Below are 19,428 nucleotides of genomic sequence, written 5' to 3' on the forward strand. Positions count from 1 at the left end.
GTGTTTTCCCTAAGCACATTGAATGTTCTGTGGATCAGTTCCCCGTTGGTAAAACAAACCCTAAACAAACATAGAAAATAGTTTGCTCATTCCAAAGAAAAGTTGGCCGACCGGCAGATACGTGTTCCCTTACAGTGCCATCACATCAACGAACACCTAAAATTTACATGCGACAAAATATCTGCAATCCTGAATATAAAAGAATGAAAACCTCTGCTCATTTGCAATAAAATAAGAAAGTAAAAAAACAGTTGAATATTCAAGGCATTTTCAAAGATAGGACCGCGGACGAAATTAGCTGACCACCGACCGGCTGGTTTACTACCTATTTTTCTGGCGAAGAATTTTGGGGCGACACCTGGTAGTCGCTAGTCGCTGGTGAAACGCCAATTATTTGAATATGCCAATTTTTCTTATCGCAGTATTTTTTCCACTTTTCGGATCGAATTTTTTTCTCTGAAAAACCATTTTGCACTATTTTTAGAATGTACACTGTGTTTCTAGCTGTTGTCTGTGCACTTTTATTGTGCTTGCATCGGGAATCGACGGCCCGTAATGCGAGGAAAAGATTTTTTAATTTGCCGAAATTTGATTTTCACAAACTGTCACTACACGCGTCAGTCGAAAAATGCTTTTATACGCCACTTCACTTTGTATAATCGTTAAATTGCACCGTTATTCACACTTTCGATAGCCGGGAGGCAATCAATGTATCATTTTAAGAATACGAATAATCTCTAAACTCAAAATATAATCGACAGAACCACCACTTGTCATATTTAATGCATGACGTCTGAACATAGCGATGTTTATGAATATTGTATTAATTTACATTTCCGAAATCACAATGTCTATGTCCATATGTGGATCTTTAAATTTTTTAGAAAAATAGGTTCATTTTGAAAGGAAATGAAAGAACTTTGATTGCGATTTTAATATATTCGCCAAGTTTGCTTCGAACTGTAACTTTTTTGTATAAATATATCTAAAGTGTTTTGTCAAAAAATATTATTTTTACAAATGTATTCTGTACAATCAGGTGAAATAATTCTGAAAATTCAAATATAATGCATACTATGGGAATCTCAACTTTTCGAATAATAAGGTTTCGTTATGTGCTTCGTTACGTTGCGCATGGTGATTAGAGTGATATTTGTAATAATTAATTCATTGGGTTGGGTGGTGACGTAAGTATCAATACCTTATTTAAGACTTTTTTGGTGGTATCCAACAGGGAAAGCAGATCGAACAGTTGAGTTAGGCGAAAGCAATTATGTAAAAAATGACTCCAGAGGCAGTATTCAAACCAGCAATCCTTGGGACTCCGGCCTAATGCACAAACCTTTATGATCTCTATGGAGTATGATGACGTCCTAGGAAGAATACATGAGAGCGACATCACATACCACCGCCGCTGCCACCCCGCACATTTGATCTATGTAATTTATCCGCAAGGTACAAAGGCCGGGGTTTTTATTATTGTCTGATATTTGATTTTTAGACCCATCGTACTTCGGTGGATGTCAGAGCTAATGGGGTCTGTCCCTTGTCCAGTTAACAGAGGTATAATGAGAGCGAAATCGCCGTTCGAAATTAATAATTCATTCATTTGTTTGGGTTTTTACCTACCAATACCTAAATTAGTTATGGAATTTGCGTTTCGACTTCGACTCATCAGAAACCGACACTAACTTAGTAAACGGACTAAGCTAGCGTTAGATTGACGCCAGCTCCAAAAAACGGAGACACAATTTGTGTTCATAAGCAAATTCCTAGTCAAGCGTGATGTTCCGCAAGAAAAGAAGCTCATTTTAAGTTGATGAGAACTAATGAAATCGAAACATTTGGTTTGGCTTAGCAGGCAAGATGCACTATGCTATATTACTTCTTAGTGGAGACAAATTTTGGTAAAAACTATTTTTCTCCATTAAGGAGAAAATTGTTTAAATCTATCTTTGCGCGTGACGAGCACAAAACCTATAACTAAATTAGTTATGGAATCTGATGAGACGAAGGCGAAACCCAAATTTTCTTCTTAATGGAGTATAAATAGTTTTTACCAAAAGTGTTTTTCACTAAGGAGAAACGGAGTAAACAGTGAGTCAAACGAAAACAATCATATGAAGAATCATGTGTTCTTTCTGGGACGTCATCATAACTCAGGGATAGCATAGGGGTTTGTGCATTGTGCCAGAGTCCCAAGGGTTGTAGGTTCGAATCCTGTTTCCCCGTTGGATGCCCAAAAAAAAAATTAGGAATCTACCATAAATAAGTACATTATACAACGGGTGTCATGAAAAACACAATATTTTATCAAAATTGGATCATTATCATAAAAAAAATCAATACACTGTATGATGGAATGAGACTAATTTTTATGACTATTGACTTAAAAAAGGGACGAAAGGGTCTGAAATTATGCAACTATTCTCATAGTAAACATATTTTTGTTTTTTACTCAAAGATTTGGCTAATCAAAGAATCGAACACAAAAAAAAAATTTTTTTTCATTAGAACGGTATAAATTACCCAACATTTTGAACGTTTTTTTTTTTTAATTTCATATATTTGGAATGGATGGCTTAACGAAGTCGTATGTTTTTCATATGTTTAAAATTGAAAAAACTGTCTGCGGGTGTCCGACAAACGATTTTCTGTCGAGGCAGAGAAACATGTGCTTCCTCGCTTACTGTATCTTGGGGGCCATTCAATTCACTCAATTCACAATGTGTATTTGACTTTTTTAACTCGGCTGTATAACCGTGAGGTCAGTTGCATATGCGCATGGGTTTTTGAGTGTACGCACAAACCGCGGCCTGACGATTAATTTTGAATGTACGGTTTAGAAGCTAGAAGAGAATTAATCCCTCTATATCACTAGAGTGCTCCGTAATGTAAAGCTGGGATTTGTTGTCTACTGTACATGACCGTCATTTATTTTTTGAGAATGACTGTCATTTATTTTTTGAGAAAGGCATGGATCTAGGTTACTGAGATCAAAGGTAGAGGCTTCCGGATGTGACCGATTCATGATCACGTGGGAACGGAAGTTAATATAATCGCACTTGAGATCGCGTTTATAAATTCGTAAGTGCTAAAATGTTGACTTGGGCACCGGAGCGATTTTATGTAAGAGAAAACGCGGGCCAGGGTTGCAACACTCACAGATTTTCCTATAATGTAACAAATTTATTTGACAAATTTTAGTCACATATTTTTTGGGAATTTCTCACCGATTTTTACAGAGTTCTCTTCTATTTTAAGCAGACTTCCCACGAACATCGACAAGTTTGTATCTGTGTACAACATTTCGTGCACGCGTTCAAAGTCAAACATGCATCGTCTCGATGTACAGGTTGGCCTCGAACATCGAACCCAAGCTAACGATGTACAAACTCTAGTTCAAACATCTATGTACGTACACCGGGGGCATACACGAGAACGATTCGCATAAGTCAAAAAGAGTCAACGCTATGGATGATGAGAAAACTGATGCCACGAACCTATGTGTACGCAACCCGTGTACGCACATGGGGTTCGGTTGTGCAGGCGGACATGTGCACGTGTTTGGGTACGAAATAACGTGTTTGAGTTCGTACACGAAGTGTGAGTTTAGTATGAGGACAGAACCAGAGCGAACATTGTGTACGATGTTCATTAGGGAAGACTGATTTTAAGCATCACAGACGGTAAAAAAAACTTCACCTGAAAAACAAATTTCATTGTGGTATCCACGTCGCGGGTATGTGTGTGCGCGAATGATCACGATTGAATGTAATGCGTAATCGGATTTGTATTATCGCGAAGGGCACAAGTGTTTTTTTTCATGTCAGGTATGCTAGTGTGTTTAACTTCGCGTGTTTGAGTTCATTTAAATACAAATGGCTACAACCGTGTACACGATCAGAAGAGCATAACAAAACAATAATACTATTATAACTATGGTTGATATTTTTAACAACTGGAGATATATTCAGATAACGGAATGCAAAATGGATTGCGGACAGTTTTCTTTACTATCAATATTATAACATAATCTATTATGAAACGATCAATTTATGAATTGATCGTTTGTTACTAGGTCTCTGTCATTAGATGATTATATCTAATATAGGTCTTTTTCAGAGGACGTTTCTACTTTTGGAAAAAAATTATATCTCATTTAGTTTTAACTTTGATAAAATCATATCAAATTTTGTTACAATTTTGTTATCATTAGCCAGTTTTTTGTTTTATTTTATGTTATTTTAACAACTAACCAGCCGGATTTATAACAGATTCTGTTTCAAAATATTTTTGAAATAAATAACTCCAGGTGTTATAAATCAGTTATGCCCTTCTGATCGGGTATACTCGCGTGAATGCACGATTCAGATGAAGGAAGAAAGTGTTCTTCCCTATCCAAATGGAGTCTCGCTTTATGGTGCTCTGAGACTGTATATCAGTTCCGTGTTTTCGAGTGAGAGCTTCCGGACGAGTGCGATTCATGATTGCCCAAGAGCGGTCGTTTGTATGTTGGCACTTAAGACCGCGTTTATTAATTTGTAAGTGCCAACACCTTGATTTAATTACCGCGACGTTTTTATGATTGTGAGATAGTGGGCGTAGGATTGCGTGAATGATTGCGTGGGCAATCGGATTATCGCGAAAAGTTCGAGAATGTTATTAAGATACAAAGGGAAGTAACGTATAGTAGGTCAAAACAGTTAGGTTTTTTATGCGGAGATGAGTACCGCGGAAAACACCTGCGCAGAAAAAAAACCGCATAGAAAAAACTGTGTAAAACCTCAGTGATTGGCGAATCCGCGTTAATTCGAAAGTCCACGTCCCTTTGAATGCAAAACGCTTTTTGTGCGGCTTTGGCAATTTACACGGTTTTTGCAAAAGATATTTGAATAATTTTGACTTAGATAAAAATTGTAAAAAAGGAAAAGACTGATTTTGAAGACTTCTAGAGGACCGCACCTCAAGAATTTGGGTATTTTTGGAATAGTTTTGACGAGTGGGTGTCGGAGGTCAATGTTTTGTGCCATTTAGAAAGCCAAGCTGGTAATTTCTGGTTTGGTAACATTTACTATAACCCGACCAAGATGGGTATTTTCGGAATGGTCTTAACGATCAGGTGCTAGAGGTCGATGTTTGACGTCATTTCGAAAAATAAGATGGCGACTTCCGGTTTAACGAAATTTGCTATAATGTGAGTATGTTTAGCGCCACTTTGAAATCTAAGATGGAGACTTCCGGTTTTGCAAAATCCACTATAACCCAATCAGTATGCTTATTTTCGGATTAGTATTGATGATTTTGAAATCCAAGATGACCACATTCAGTTTAGCGAAATGCTGCTTAATCCATTTACTAGGGGTATTTTCTAAATGGTTTTGGCGAATAGATGCCAGAGTTCGACGTTTTACGCTTATCTGAAATTCAAGATGGCGACTTCTGGTTATCATAAAACACTAAAATGTACATCAATATAAGCTTTACTGAAAGGTGTATCAGGAATCAGAATATATTGGCTCAAATGGCACGTTCCCCGTACATAGTCGGGGATTTGTGCCTTGCCGTGTGTTTTCATAATTTCCTGAGCGGAAGGAAATGACAAGGAGGTGTGGGGAAGTAGAATTGGAAGGGTGGGAAAAATAACAGCACAAAACAAAAATAAACAACAGGTAAGTTAAACTCACAAGTAGTTCAACTTGCCTGCGAATAAGCCTAAAGCTCTTTACCACATTGGATAAGAAACTTTAGTATGCCTCTGAGTTTCAGTCGTCCAAACATGGTTTCATCTATATAAGGACGGCTGAAGACTCGAAATCGCAATTGCGCTACCGCTGGACAGTTGCATATCAGATGATATGAGGTTCCGTAGTCGGATTCACAAAGATCACATGAAAAAGACAGCGCGCTGAGTAGTTGCCCTGGTCAGCATGCCGCAGTGGAGCTTCGAAAAATGTAAGAGATTTATCGAAACCACTAGGCATGGTTGTTCTAGAAACGCCTTTGTTTGGCGACACGTTTGTAGATTTCTCCAATAATTGCGGTGCTCGGACGAAGCCCAGGACCGTATTTTTCCCTTATCCAACTTGTCGAAATTGGCAGCGCGGGCTCAGGACCAACGAAGTCAATCGCTGAACCTGCCCTGGCCAATTCGTCAGCCCATTCATTTCCAGTAATACCGCAATGTCCGGGTACCCAGACAAGGTAGATAGTGTTGACAATGCTTAGTTCTTCGATTTGGGTTCGGCACGCGATCACTAGCTTGGACCGGGATTTGTCTGAGCTAAGGGCCTTGATTGCAGCCTGACTATCGGAGCAGAAGTTTATAACTCTGCCGGACAAACTCAGTTGAAGGGCCGATTGCACTCCGCACATAATCGCAAAGATTTCTGCTTGGAATACAGTACAGTAGCTACCTAGTGAGTGAGATTGTTCCAATCTCATTTCACGACAGTAGACACCAGCACCAGCACGTCCCTCCATCAGAGAACCGTCAGTGTAACAGACCACTTGCGTTTGTTGTTGTCTTTCCATAAAGCCAGACAACCACTCCTCTCGAGAGGGAATCTTCACATGGAATGTCCTGTAAGGAAAACTACAAGTGAGTGTAATATCGCTGGGAGCAAGAATATCTTCACCCCATGTAACCATTTGTGACCACAATCGTGTATGACTGGTAGCAAGATCACCATGATTACTGTTCCAAAGCCCAGTAACCTGCAGTCTGTATGCACATGATAGTGCTTCTTGTTTGAGGTGTATGTGTAATGGTTTGATATTTAGAAGTGCCTCAAGAGCAGCAGTCGGAGTCGTGGTGAAAGTACCAGTCAACGCCATGAGCGCCATTCTTTGCAGATGGTTTAGCTTTGACTGGACTGTCACCACCTCTCACCTTTGCCACCACACAAGGCATCCGTATGACAGTATTGTACATACAATTTTCGTGTAAATGTACTCACGTTTTCATCTCGAAAGTGGTCTACCGTAAATGTTCATCCACGATGACCAAGCGTTTCGTAAAACCATATAACACGCTCGCGGTGTGCTTGCTGTTTCGACACCATCTTGTAGAGAAAAAAAATTTATGCTATTTACTTTAATAACATAAACGTACTGAAATCATTCTCATTTTTTATTCAACACCCGTTATTCTGAAAGAACTTGACAACTAAATCTTACATGACGCTGTGTGATATAATTTTGGATTTTAAAATGACGTCAAACATCGGAGTCATACACCTAATCGTCAAGACCATTCCGAAAATATTTATATGGTTGAGGTGTATGCAATAAGGAGTCTTCAAGATCCGTTTATTCCATTTTTCAAAAAAATCTTTTGCACCCAAAAGGACTAGGAATATTTTTCAGAAAAAAACTCGTTAATATGTAAAACCTCGTAAAAAACCTGTTTTAATCCACCTAGCGGTGCAATTGTGCCTTTCTCATTTCTCTAAACTATGGCACGGAGGCTTTTTATGTTCAACATAATTGTGGAAAAGTCCATTACATTCTCAGTACACTTTGCACTTATACACAATGGCTTGCCAGCCACGAACTTGATGAGCTACGCGTCGACGGTGAAACACTTGAAACAAAAAATATTGTGCTTCATAAGCCTAATCAGCATTAGATCAATGTTATCTGCCTGCTAACTCATTTTGCCATGCGGGGGTGGGTATGTGAGAGGGCGAAAGTCCCATGAACGAACGACTCCCTAGCTTAAATTGGTATGCTTTGTGATTTAGTGGTGGTTTAAAGATGATGGCGTTGAAGGGGAGGGGTATGAGGGCTGGATGGGGTGGTGGTCTGAGGGGTGATTTAATAAGATTTTTAAGGGAGGGGAGTGAACAGTAGAGGGGGGGGGGGGTGTAACCCCTCTCCTTAAATCATCAACTACGACCCTGTTAAAATCCAGAAACCTTATGCGAGTCAAAAAAAATCGGCCGGGATTAGGTTGACGTTTTTCAGAGTGATTGCATAACCTTTCTATATGAGAAAGGCAAAAATGTGCCAAAATCCAAAAAAGTGAATCGTCGTCAAATTTTTTTTCGAGTTTGCATCAAATCTCGACGTTTCATGCACCTTGAACACATTTAGCATCAAAAATAAAAATTCTATTTTTAATTTTTCCTATAGTTTATATGAGAAATTTCTGTGTGGCCGCACTCTAAAACCCGTAATTCCGGAACCAGAATTCCGATCGATCCAAAATTCAATAGGCTGATGGGAAGGTTGCACCTTTCATTTGAGACTAAGTTTGGGCAAATCGGTCCAGCCATCTCTGAGAAAAATGAGTGACATTATTTGACACATACGCACATACATACACACACATACACACACACATACAGACTTTTTCCGATCTCGACGAACTGAGTCGAATGGGATATGACACTCGGCCCTCCGGGCCAGGATTATGTTGACATTTTTCAGAGTGATTGCATAACCTTTCTATATGAGAAACTTAACCAACTCTCCTTATAAGTATTGTTCTACTGCATATCAAACTTGATGAAAATACAAATAACGTTCGTTTGATACTAACGTTGCAGTTTGAACAAATTTGGCCATTCTCGTATAGGCTCTGGTTTCTTATACAACGATATTTTATTTATATTGAGACCGATTGACAAGCTGTGGATCCACCCACGTCAAACGCTGGAACATCTAAAAATCGGGAGGGACCACCAGTACAAAGCAATCCATTGCGTGGTCGGGATGATCTGGGTGGAAGAAGAAACAGCTTCGGATTGGTTGGATGGTCTCATGACCTATCTAGAAAAAGGGTCATAAACTCAAGTTTAATATCTATCTAGGCAGGACAAATCGTTGATCGCTGTGCGCCGGTTGTGTTTTCGCCCTACGTGTACATTGAATTTAATACGAAACATTCATCTTTCTCGCTGATAAAAAGTGTCCAGCTGCAGCAATTATTTCTTACGCAGTATATCCTGCGTCTATCAACGTGCAAAACGAACGCAATTCTACAATATTTTGCAGAACTGTTTGATTTATTTCAACTGCCGAGGTGCCATTGTTATTCTGATAGAAGCGTCGCTATTGTTATTCTGCTGTCCAGAATGGTGTGCGAAGTGTGTGATACGGCGATCGATTGCAAAGTCGATATTATTACTGTGTGCCAGGGAAGCTGCTGTAGACGTTTTCATGCTCAATGTGTCGGATTGAACGACGCTAACATCAAGGCACTCACCAAAAATATTATCTGGTTATGCGATAGGTGTTTGGAAGCATTCATTGAAACTGTCGCTACCTCGCTGACTGAGTCGCCGGAGCTGAACCCATCTTCGAACAATATCGAGTATGAGGTGGCTTATATGAAATCAAAAATCGATGAAATTCAAAACACATTATCTCAACTGTTGCCACAGAAGCGTTCATGCCCATTTAATTCTACCCCGATTTCGTCTGTGGATTTACCGAACGAATCGAAGAATAAAAGTCGGTTTGATTCACCAACTGATAATGCACATCGAAGTGATATAGAGTTCTCCTTGTTCCTGTCGAATATAGAACCTCATGTTACCGAAAGCGAAGTGAGTGCTTTAGTTCAACAGTGTCTCGGGCTGAATTCAAATGACAGAACTGACATCAAAAAACTTGTTCCCGGGTGGAAGTCTATCGACGATATTAACTATGCGTCGTTCAGGATAGGGCTTGATGGGAAGTGGAAGCCACTAGCCCTGCAGGCGTCGACTTGGCCTCGAAACGTCCGCTATCGTGAATTTGTCAACCGGAACAACACGACGTGGAGACCTGGATGTTGAACAACACATTACTGACTACTGATGATTTTGATTATCTTGTTTGTTTACAATAATTATTGTTTATTTCCAAATGCAAGAATGTTCTGTGAGAAGTGTTATATTTTTGTCCTGTCTGAAATGTAAATTTTGAAATTATAACTAAGATAAGGAACCACCATTGGGGCCACGGGGCCTGTTGGTGTAAATAAATATATAAAATAACGATCCTCAATATCGCCTATGAGTACCCTGTTCTGTATAACAGATTGCGGCCGTTGGTTGAATTGTTTGACAGTAAATACCTAAACAGACGATTAACGACGGACTAGATGTTTATCCTGGAGGAATTTCGAAAATATGACTAGCGGACTCGCCATCCGTTGGCGGATTTCAAGACAGTGTACGATTCAGTAAAACAAAACAAACAGGGCCGGTAACGCTTTAACTAAGTTTTTCAAGAAACTGATGATGTCATATGGCTAGATGGGTCAAAATTTAGCGCAGTAAACTAGAGAGACATCTCACGTTAGATAGCTTGAAGCGAAGCGCTGCGCTTTCAAATTTATTGTTCGATATAGGGTGTGGAGACTATTTTCGCCCTATTTCTATTATCGCCCTACCCATTTGAAGCCGTTAGTTAGAGCAGCGTCTACCATCTTTGTTCAACGCATTGGCCCATATGGTAGTGCGAAAATAGGAGCATTCGATTCGAGTTTTCGTGGCGCTCAAACAGAAGTATTTCCCCATTCTCAGGACATTTTTGGTATTAAATTGGTTCTTGGGAACGAAGCAAGGATACTGATGCCAATTTATGTGCATTTCATCGACTGTAGACTGCATAATTAATAGAATAGTGTGGCACCCACCCTAATGGGGCGAAAATTAAGTCTTTACCCTAAGTGCGATACGAATATTTTTTGTGCGAATTATTGGCGTCGATGGGGATTGAGTCAAAGTCTCGTTGCCTACGGACGCGCTCAAACCTACACAGATTATTGATGCTCTCTGTTGCTCGACACGATCATGAGCCTCGGTCGTGAAAATGAAATTTATTGGTTTGTTGAGAAATTTTAATCGTCACAAAGTAAGTAAAAATGCAACTGAGAAGCAACCGTGCCTAACGGTTCATATTTAAGTCAACGAACAGCTCTCTTCTTAAATGGGGTGAAATTTTTTTTTCGGATGCTTTTGATTCCTTTTTTTGTGTGCAGAGCAAATCTACGGAATTAATGTCACGACAATCTTGTATCGCACTCGTAGTTTTTTTCTATTTTAGACCGCCGCCAATATCAGATCTGTTTTCTACAAACAATTGAGGGTGTTTTTTGCATTATGGAATCTTATCATGAATTCCCATTCCTTAGGGACCATTCATAAATTACGTAACGCAAAAATTGCCCAAAATTGACTCCCCCCTCCCCCTATGTAACAAATTGTCACAAATTTCTTCATCCCCCCCTCCCCTGTTACGTAACAAATTCCAAGAAAAAAATTTTTTTCTTCGATGAAAACATGTTACGTAACGATCTAGTTAACACCCCCTCCCCCCTATGTCACAACTTGTCACAACTTGTCATACCCCCTCCCCCCCCTAAATGCGTTACGTAATTTATGAATGGTCCCTTATCCCACATCCTCACTCCACTATCCTTTTTCCATAGCTTCCTTTCGAGCAGGAAGATGATGATGTGAAGATATGACAAGGCACGAATATCCGAATTACATGCTGAACGTATGGGCCATTTGAGCTAACTTGTCCTGATTCCTGATCTATCACAATGTTGAAAGGGATAGTGTCAGCATCGTGAGCAAGGGTACGTCAAAATACTGAACAGAATTCCACCACAATTCTGAGCAGGTTCTCTATCAGAATATTTGACAGTATTTCATTACAAACATGAACATGATTCCAACAAATATTCCCCAAGAATTTTTTTTCGATTCCTGCCAGAATTTATTAGAAACCTAAGCAGCATAGCATCCGATTCCTGAGCTGGGTTTTACAAGATTTGAGATGGATGTCACCAGAGCCCTGAGAAGGATAAGACTTCCTTCGGAATGTTGGGATAGATTCCATTCGAATGCTAAGAAAAATCCCTAAAACTGAACAGAATCCTGGGAGGCAATTTCGTCAGAGTCGTGAGAAGCATGTGTCGTAAAAATTCTAAGAGAGTACCAGAAATCGACAATTAGCAGTTCCTTGAGATGTTTCTAATTAGCTGATTGTTTGATTAACCTTTTGGGGGAGGAACGCAGTCAACGCAGTTAAATAAACATCTAATACACACCAAAAAAATCTGAATTTTATCGTTGACGTAATTGCAAACATGACACAATTCAACAAACCGTAATTTACGAAATGACGGAACATTACCATGTTCCATTCAATTTTACATGAAACATATACTTTACATGCGCAATGACATAAAATTACACTTCCAACCATTCAGAACAAACGCTGTATGTGGAGTAAAATTACATGATTTACGAAATTAAACGTCATGTAAAATTAAAATCAAACGTAAAACTAAGTCATTTTTGATGCTCGTATATGTCAGGGTCAGGAGACGTAAATTTACACTATTTTTTCTAGGTGCGTATGTAAATCCGTTATAAACGTGTTTTTCCTAAGACAATCTTTTGTAATATACTAAAGCTAGTAAATCACAAACCAGATTCATTGGATTATTTCTAGCTTCTCAATCTAGCAGCATTTATGTAGGTGTATGGTAGTGGTTTTTGTGACCTGTATAAAAATCCTTGAATTTTTGTCATTACTCGTCTTTCAACTGCAGTCTGCTACCTAACCGCAATGCATTAATGTTTCCATGAACGTAAACCACAGAAAGTCATAGTTGCGCCCGCCATTAAACAGTTAATTATAGCGAATTCGGAACATCTCAAGATCCGGCCCCGACACCACAGAAATTGCGTGTCGTTGCGCAAATGCGTCGTTTAAGGTTCAAGTTACCTTTTTTAAGCATGTGTTAGAATTGAACGCTTGGTAGTGTGCGTAGGAAAATTTGTGTTCAGCTTTGCCACCGGATTATCCATTTAAACCTTTTTAAAACTCTAAAAGAAGAATATCAGTCGATTTATTAGATCATCACGATTCAATTCATGCAAAATACCTGCTGGAAAAACCATCGGCTTAGCTAAATGGTGCTTTTGAAAAAGTGGCTGTGGTTTTTTCATTGCGCAGTAGTGTTGCGTACCCCAGCTCGGTGTGGTAGTGTGATAAAAAATCACAGCCACTTTTTCAAAAGCACCATCCAGCTAAGCCGATGGTTTTTCCAGTAGGTATTTTGCATGAATTGAATCGTGATGATCTAATAAATCGACTGATATTCTTTTTTTTAGAGTTTTGAAAAGGTTTAAATGGATAATCTGGTGGCAAAGCTGGACACAATTTTTCTTACGCATACTACCAAGCCTTGAGGTAACTTGAGCCTTAATAGACTATAATTCGCTACGTTCGAACCTGATCACAAGCACAAAACCTACCACTCACACAGACACAGCTAATCCGATTTACCGACAGCTCACCTCAACTTAACAGCATAGTTTAAGCCAAGGTGATTTTGAATCTCAGTTCGAAGGTAATTGAGCTAGATGTAGAACGTGGCGGCCGGTCAGGATATGGGTAAAGAAAAGACCAAGCTAGTAACGTTTGGAATAGATTGAATTTTTCCTAGATCGTGTCATTCAATCAACTTAGATCAAACATAAGTCAGTCGAGTTGAAATAACACGGAATCGTGGTTCTAAAGTCCTCCAGAAATGTTGGCTTATGTAAGTGAGAGGACGTAGTGGTTTCAAGACAACGAGCTCGTGCGTAAAAAAAACTTTCCTGTAGTTAACTCCAAATAATATGTTCAAAATTTTTCAGACTTTACGAAATAACAACACGTTTTTGCCATGCTCCCTCATCAGTTTGGATAGCTCTTTGTTGATCTACGTTCAATTTAAAAAATTACAGGTAGGACTATTGTGAGGTTAGAATTCAATCCAAAAAGGAAATTTGGTAAACATTTATGCGGGTCAAAAATTGTGTTTGAACTTAAATGAGTCAACTTAAATTGAATGATCTAGATAATGTGGTGAAGTCATTTGATTTCTGAAATCGGTTCAAAATATATCCTTTTGTTAACCTTCCGGAAGTTGCGCTAGTGCACTGAATGCACGCTGCTCTGAAAATCTAACGAAATCGTCTTAGGGCACCAGCGGCTACTTGTTCAGTGGGCCATAAGCGCGACTTCCGGATGGTTAACCAAGAGAATTATAAATTTTTCGTACTGCCCTTTTCAACGTATTAAGTTCAGCTATGTTAATTTTTACCACTGGTCTAACAAAATATCACTGACTCACCTCGTCAAACAGTGAAAAATCTACTGGAATCAGTCTTAGCGTGTTCCTTGGCGAGTTGGAATACATCGTTGAGAGTGATGACGATACGGAAGATTTTGCCGCCTTCGCACTGCTGCCGGAACCCTTGGTCGCCGATGCGGTCGCAGTCGCCGCCACCGGTGGCGCTGGCGTTGATGATACGTTTGTTGTGCTATGACTATTGCTGCCGCCGCTACTACTGTTGTTACTACTAGTTCCTATTTCATCACATGATTTCTTTACGCTATCTATTTGTGTGGTTGGTAAAACTGGAAGAAAAGAAAGATGTAATAGAGGATTAATTAAATTTTGCCTTTTTCACGTTGATGCGAGATTCTCGTGGATTCGATTAAATGCAAGCTATACACAAAACATGGCGACAGGGTGGCTGCTGCGTTTGGAGGCCACCCGTTTTACGGTAACTATATAAATTAAACGCAGAAACTCGAAAACGGATCGAAAAACGCTCAACTTTCCTGCTAGTATTTCAACCGACACGTCAACCAATGCTAGCCGAAACTCAAACTCGGGCGTGTTATTTGATCCGGGAATGTATTGCCTTTCGCAATGCCAATGAACTAGTTCACTGTCGGTCGACTGAATGGAGTCAGAAGCTTAGACGCACAACCGGAATGACAAATGGCACTAATTCTCCTATTCCGGTCACATGCACCGCACGAGCAGGCACCAAATAGCTAAACACTGGTGTTAGCTGTGGTTTCGTATTAAACAATAAATCGGCAATTATGCAAACAGGCTGCTTTCCATAGGAAAAATATTACATTGCCTTCCAGCATAACATTGGTACTGTTTGCCGGCTTTAATATGTCATCTGGAGGGTATTATGTGAGGGATTCGGACATTAGTGGATCAAAACGATATTTTTATTGACAATTTTAACGTTTCGGCGCAATGGTTTGCGACTTCTTTAGGGAAGAAAATTTAATTTACAATGCCCTAGCGTATATATAAATTCGGTTTAAAAATTGAGATGTGTGTAATTGATCAGACTTGCAGGCAAACCTCAGCTTGTATAAATCTGTAGACATGTTTCAATTCTATAGTTCATAAACCCTTACTAGGTGCCAATTGGCCAAGACACCGTGCATGCATAAATTGTTTGAATAATCGCGTTATTTATCATTTAATCCCTGTAAGGGATTTTTCTGTCACTTTTTAATTCTACTATTTTACTTATTTCTATCTCTGATATGTAAATAGTGAAACGTTGTTTAATATTCCTTCAGGCTGAAAACGATACCTATAACGGTCGCAAGTAGTGAGAGAAATACGCGTATCTGTGATAAATGCAAGTAAAAATAGTGAAATAAAAAGTTAAGTCTTTACTGAGACTATATGAAATCATGTCGCTAAACAGTCCATGAAAGTGAAAAAACTGGTTTTCATCCTAGGCGTGCGCAGTCTACTTAATTATGGAGGGGGGGGGGGGGCAACTACGTTATACACTTTAAGTGATCAGCAGAGTTCATTAGGAAGAAGACTAGAGACCTACTCAAAACGAATTGTTCTATTAGTTATCGAATTAACGGTGAAATTTATCCGATATAACAATTGCTACGGAATAGTAAGAATCGCTGCAGAATTTGTCATCTAAAGCAGCGCAGGAAATCATTCGTACCCTTCCCTTTGCGAAAAGCAAATTGAATTTTGATAACAAGCCGTTTACCTTAACAAAATGTCAAGGCGTACTAGAATTTCAATTTTTTTTCAAATTCAAATTCAAAGAATTTTAAACTAGCATTTCAATCGGCCGATACGATTTGTGGTCGAAAACTGTTTATTCGCTGCAGAATTTGTCGTCTAAAGCAGCGCAGGAAATCATTCGTACCCATCCCTTTGCGAAAAGCAAATTGAATTTTGATAATAAGCCGTTTACCTTAACCAAATTGTCAAGGCGTACTAGAATTTCAATTTTTTTTTCAAATTCAAATTCAAAGAATTTCAAACTAGCATTTCAATCGGCCGATACGATTTGTGGTCGAAAACTGTTTATTCCGGGTTATGAATAACAATAAATGTTACTTATCACCAGTCTTGTTTCTGCTCTGTTGCAGAAACCACTTGTATATATTCAATTACCAACTCGGAACAGCAGGTTCTTTAAAAAATTGAGTTTGATGCAGACTAACTCAAGAGCATTATTTTTCGACGACACTAGTTCACCTGGGAAGTCATCGTTAAAGAACATGAGCGTGCCTATCTAGCAAAGTCTTAAGTTCATCGTGTCGAATGCACCTCGATTATTCGGAAAAAATCAATTACAAAATCCAAGCTTAGTTTCGTTGGCATGATGATTTTATTCCAATATTGAACGAAAAAGATTCGCCCGACCTTATTTCTCGAGAGCGGGATCTACACAAACGTCAACATCCTTATCTAGGTTCACAGCTTAAGACAACATTAGTTGTTCTCTCTTTCGGCAAACTAGCTGCACATTCGGCCAACTGTAGTATGTTATGCATTATAAGCCTTGTGATAGCAACATGCTTCGATACACCAACCAGTCGATAGTGTATTTCCTTCAACGACCACGCCTTGTGTCCGTACATAGGATCAGGGAATACCAGCGATATGTATAGTGAAAGTTTTGTGGGCTACGGGACTTCAGCTGAATACGCAAATCGTAGAAGATCGCATTTACAGCCGCTAACTGCTTTGTATCTCATGGCAGTCTTCTTCATCACACATCACTAATATCACTAGTCATCCAAGATATATGAATTCGTCGACAACCTTGTACCGCGTCCATTTCTACCTCGGTGACCTGGTTCCCTTTCAAATACTATTCACTTTATTTTGTCAGAGTTTATAGTCAGTTCGATGTTGGGAGCCTCTTTTTTGAAAGGGGCACAAAAGCCTCTCCCACTGCTCTATGATCGACTCCAATGATGTCTAAACTGTTCGGAAGCCAATAAGCATGTGAGATCTCGTAATAATAGTGCCCTTCCTATGCACACGAGATCTTAGCATCGTATTTTCCAGCACTCTTGAACATCAAATCAGGAAGCGTATCGCTCTGCTTTAATACATCTATCGTTACAAACAAGACGGATGGCTGTTTTTTTACCCAATCTATTCAGTATGTTGGGAAACCGTATTAAAGCATTATTTAGCACCATTGTTCGTTTCGTTGCACTGAATCGAACACTGCCTTGAAATCCACAAACAGATGTTGAGTTCGAAAGTTGTATTACCGAAATCCAGGGTTTGTCTTCTAAGGAGCAACTATTGAAATCGAGAGCCACTACTTCGTTGAATTTGTTCGTATCCGTGTAAAAAATGCTAAAACGTATTACAAAATATATTTCATTGGATTTTTCAAGTTTTTTTTTTTTCAAAATATATTTTATGGGATTTTTTAGGTTCGAGCGAAAAAATTTATATCGCTCAAATTTGAAAAAGATATTCTGTTTCCACAAAATATCCCACTATTTGTTTCACTAAAGTTTTGTAAAATTTTAAACAGTTTTTAAAGTTCTCTGCAATTTGTCTGTTATATCATTATTACGGTGTTTGAATGTGACAAACGCACCATTTTCTCGGGAAACTATACTTGCAGATCGTTTTACTGAGCGAACGATTATTCTCTATCAAAAATTAATCAAAGGATTCATTTGAATATTTATTTCCGATGGTTGAAAAAATACTGAAAAACTACATTCAATCACTTTGAAACGAATGAGTATTTTTACATACTATCTACAGCAACATTATGTAGTTTTAATTGCTCCATATTTCTCTGTAATATGGTCTTCACGAAAAGTCACAATGGAAAAAGTTATATTTAAAAAAACTAAATTTGAGGGGTTGCCATAGAAAACGCTACATAAATCAATAATCTTTAGTACAAGTTCAAGTTCTTCAACAAAATTCTCATTACGAGCATATCTAAAAGTTTGTCGAAGATACCAACTTTCTACCTTATCAGTATAATTTAATTTTTTTTAGGTCGATCATAGCAAGCCATGCCTAATTGTAATTTTTATCAGATTGTGGGAAATATTCATACGAACAATTCCTCTAAAGACACCTTGTGAATATATTCGACGGTTTGGACTCTAGTTCACGTTTTTGGAGTTTTCGACCACTATGCGGTGTCAGCAAACTGTACATAGAATAAAGATGATCACGCTTTTTCTTTACTATGGCCAGATTTTTTATATCTTCCGTAATTTCTGTTTCTTCCTTTGAAGTCACTATGCGCCTAGCTGATGGTAAAATTGATGTCAAATCAGATTAGTCATCGAAGACATCGACTTCCCGTTTAAAAGCAAATACATTGAACTGTGTCGGACACTATCTGATCTTCTTTCGTATCCTCTAAGTGTTCTGAAGATTTTGAAAAATAATGAAATATTTAACGGTGACGAATTATTCATGAAGGACTACCGCATCAACATGCCAGCCCACAAAGTTGAAATCGATGGTGTCATCACCGATTCGAGTTTGTTATGCGTGCGTCCAGTGAAGCACGGGGCTATTATTGGTCTGCTCGGCTGATTCAAGGATCCCTTGCTTAAATGAGCGAAGATTTCGAATGGCAATCGCAGACAAAATTGTATGTCTGTTCAAACTCGTATCGGTTATTTGTACCGCGCGTCATGCATTGCACTAAATACCAGCAAAAAGGCCATTGTAGTAATAAGACCCAGTCTGGCAAGTGTGTTAAGATTCATAAGAATGACGCTTGCATTGTCATGCTCTCTTGGCTCACGAAGAGTGCAATCCACTTGCGGAACATTTGTTACTGCTCTTAAAAACTATACTTTTTTACATTTTAACGACTTTCAATTAGCTAGAGATTACTGGGTAGGGAAAGTTATGAAAATTATAGCCATAGTACTCAAGTGAAAGCAAGGATGTGAAGTAAACAGATCGGAAAACTAGAAGTGGCAGGTTCATTAGAACAGGCTTAATGTCGTACGGGTTTAATCTTTGTCTTCTGCTAATGAGGGTCGAGCTTAGGCAGCGTAACTACGAATCACCCGAGTTCACTAGCATGTGTCCTGATAAAGGTAGACGTGTCTATCTTTACCGTGACAACTATAGGCAGATGGGTTTCCTTGTAAAGACTAAACATTTTCTCTTGAGAGGCAAATACAACAGCTCGCGGAAGCCGAAGTAAACAGTATCTGGTTTTAGAATTTGGAGATCAAACGAGGAGTTTCCAGTGCTTCCAAGAACACTAAAACTGTAAAGTGGCTCAACATTTCAACAAGATATTCAACTTAACGCAGGACTGATTGGGCTTAGGCTGA

General features: G+C 38.9%; 1 protein-coding gene across 5 annotated transcripts in view; it reads right to left on the reverse strand.

Moving 5' to 3' along the window:
• LOC131678691 (protein spire) overlaps positions 1-19,428 on the reverse strand; it is a 563,546-nt gene that overhangs the window by 16,978 nt on the left and 527,140 nt on the right. For all 5 annotated transcript variants that reach the window (XM_058958940.1, XM_058958943.1, XM_058958941.1 and 2 more), the window contains one exon: positions 14,132-14,418. In XM_058958940.1, the coding sequence (XP_058814923.1) occupies positions 14,132-14,418 (287 nt within the window). The remainder of the gene's footprint in view (positions 1-14,131; positions 14,419-19,428) is intronic.

This window comes from Topomyia yanbarensis, chromosome 2 (assembly GCF_030247195.1).
Source record: "Topomyia yanbarensis strain Yona2022 chromosome 2, ASM3024719v1, whole genome shotgun sequence".
NCBI classification, from domain to species: domain Eukaryota; kingdom Metazoa; phylum Arthropoda; class Insecta; order Diptera; family Culicidae; genus Topomyia; species Topomyia yanbarensis.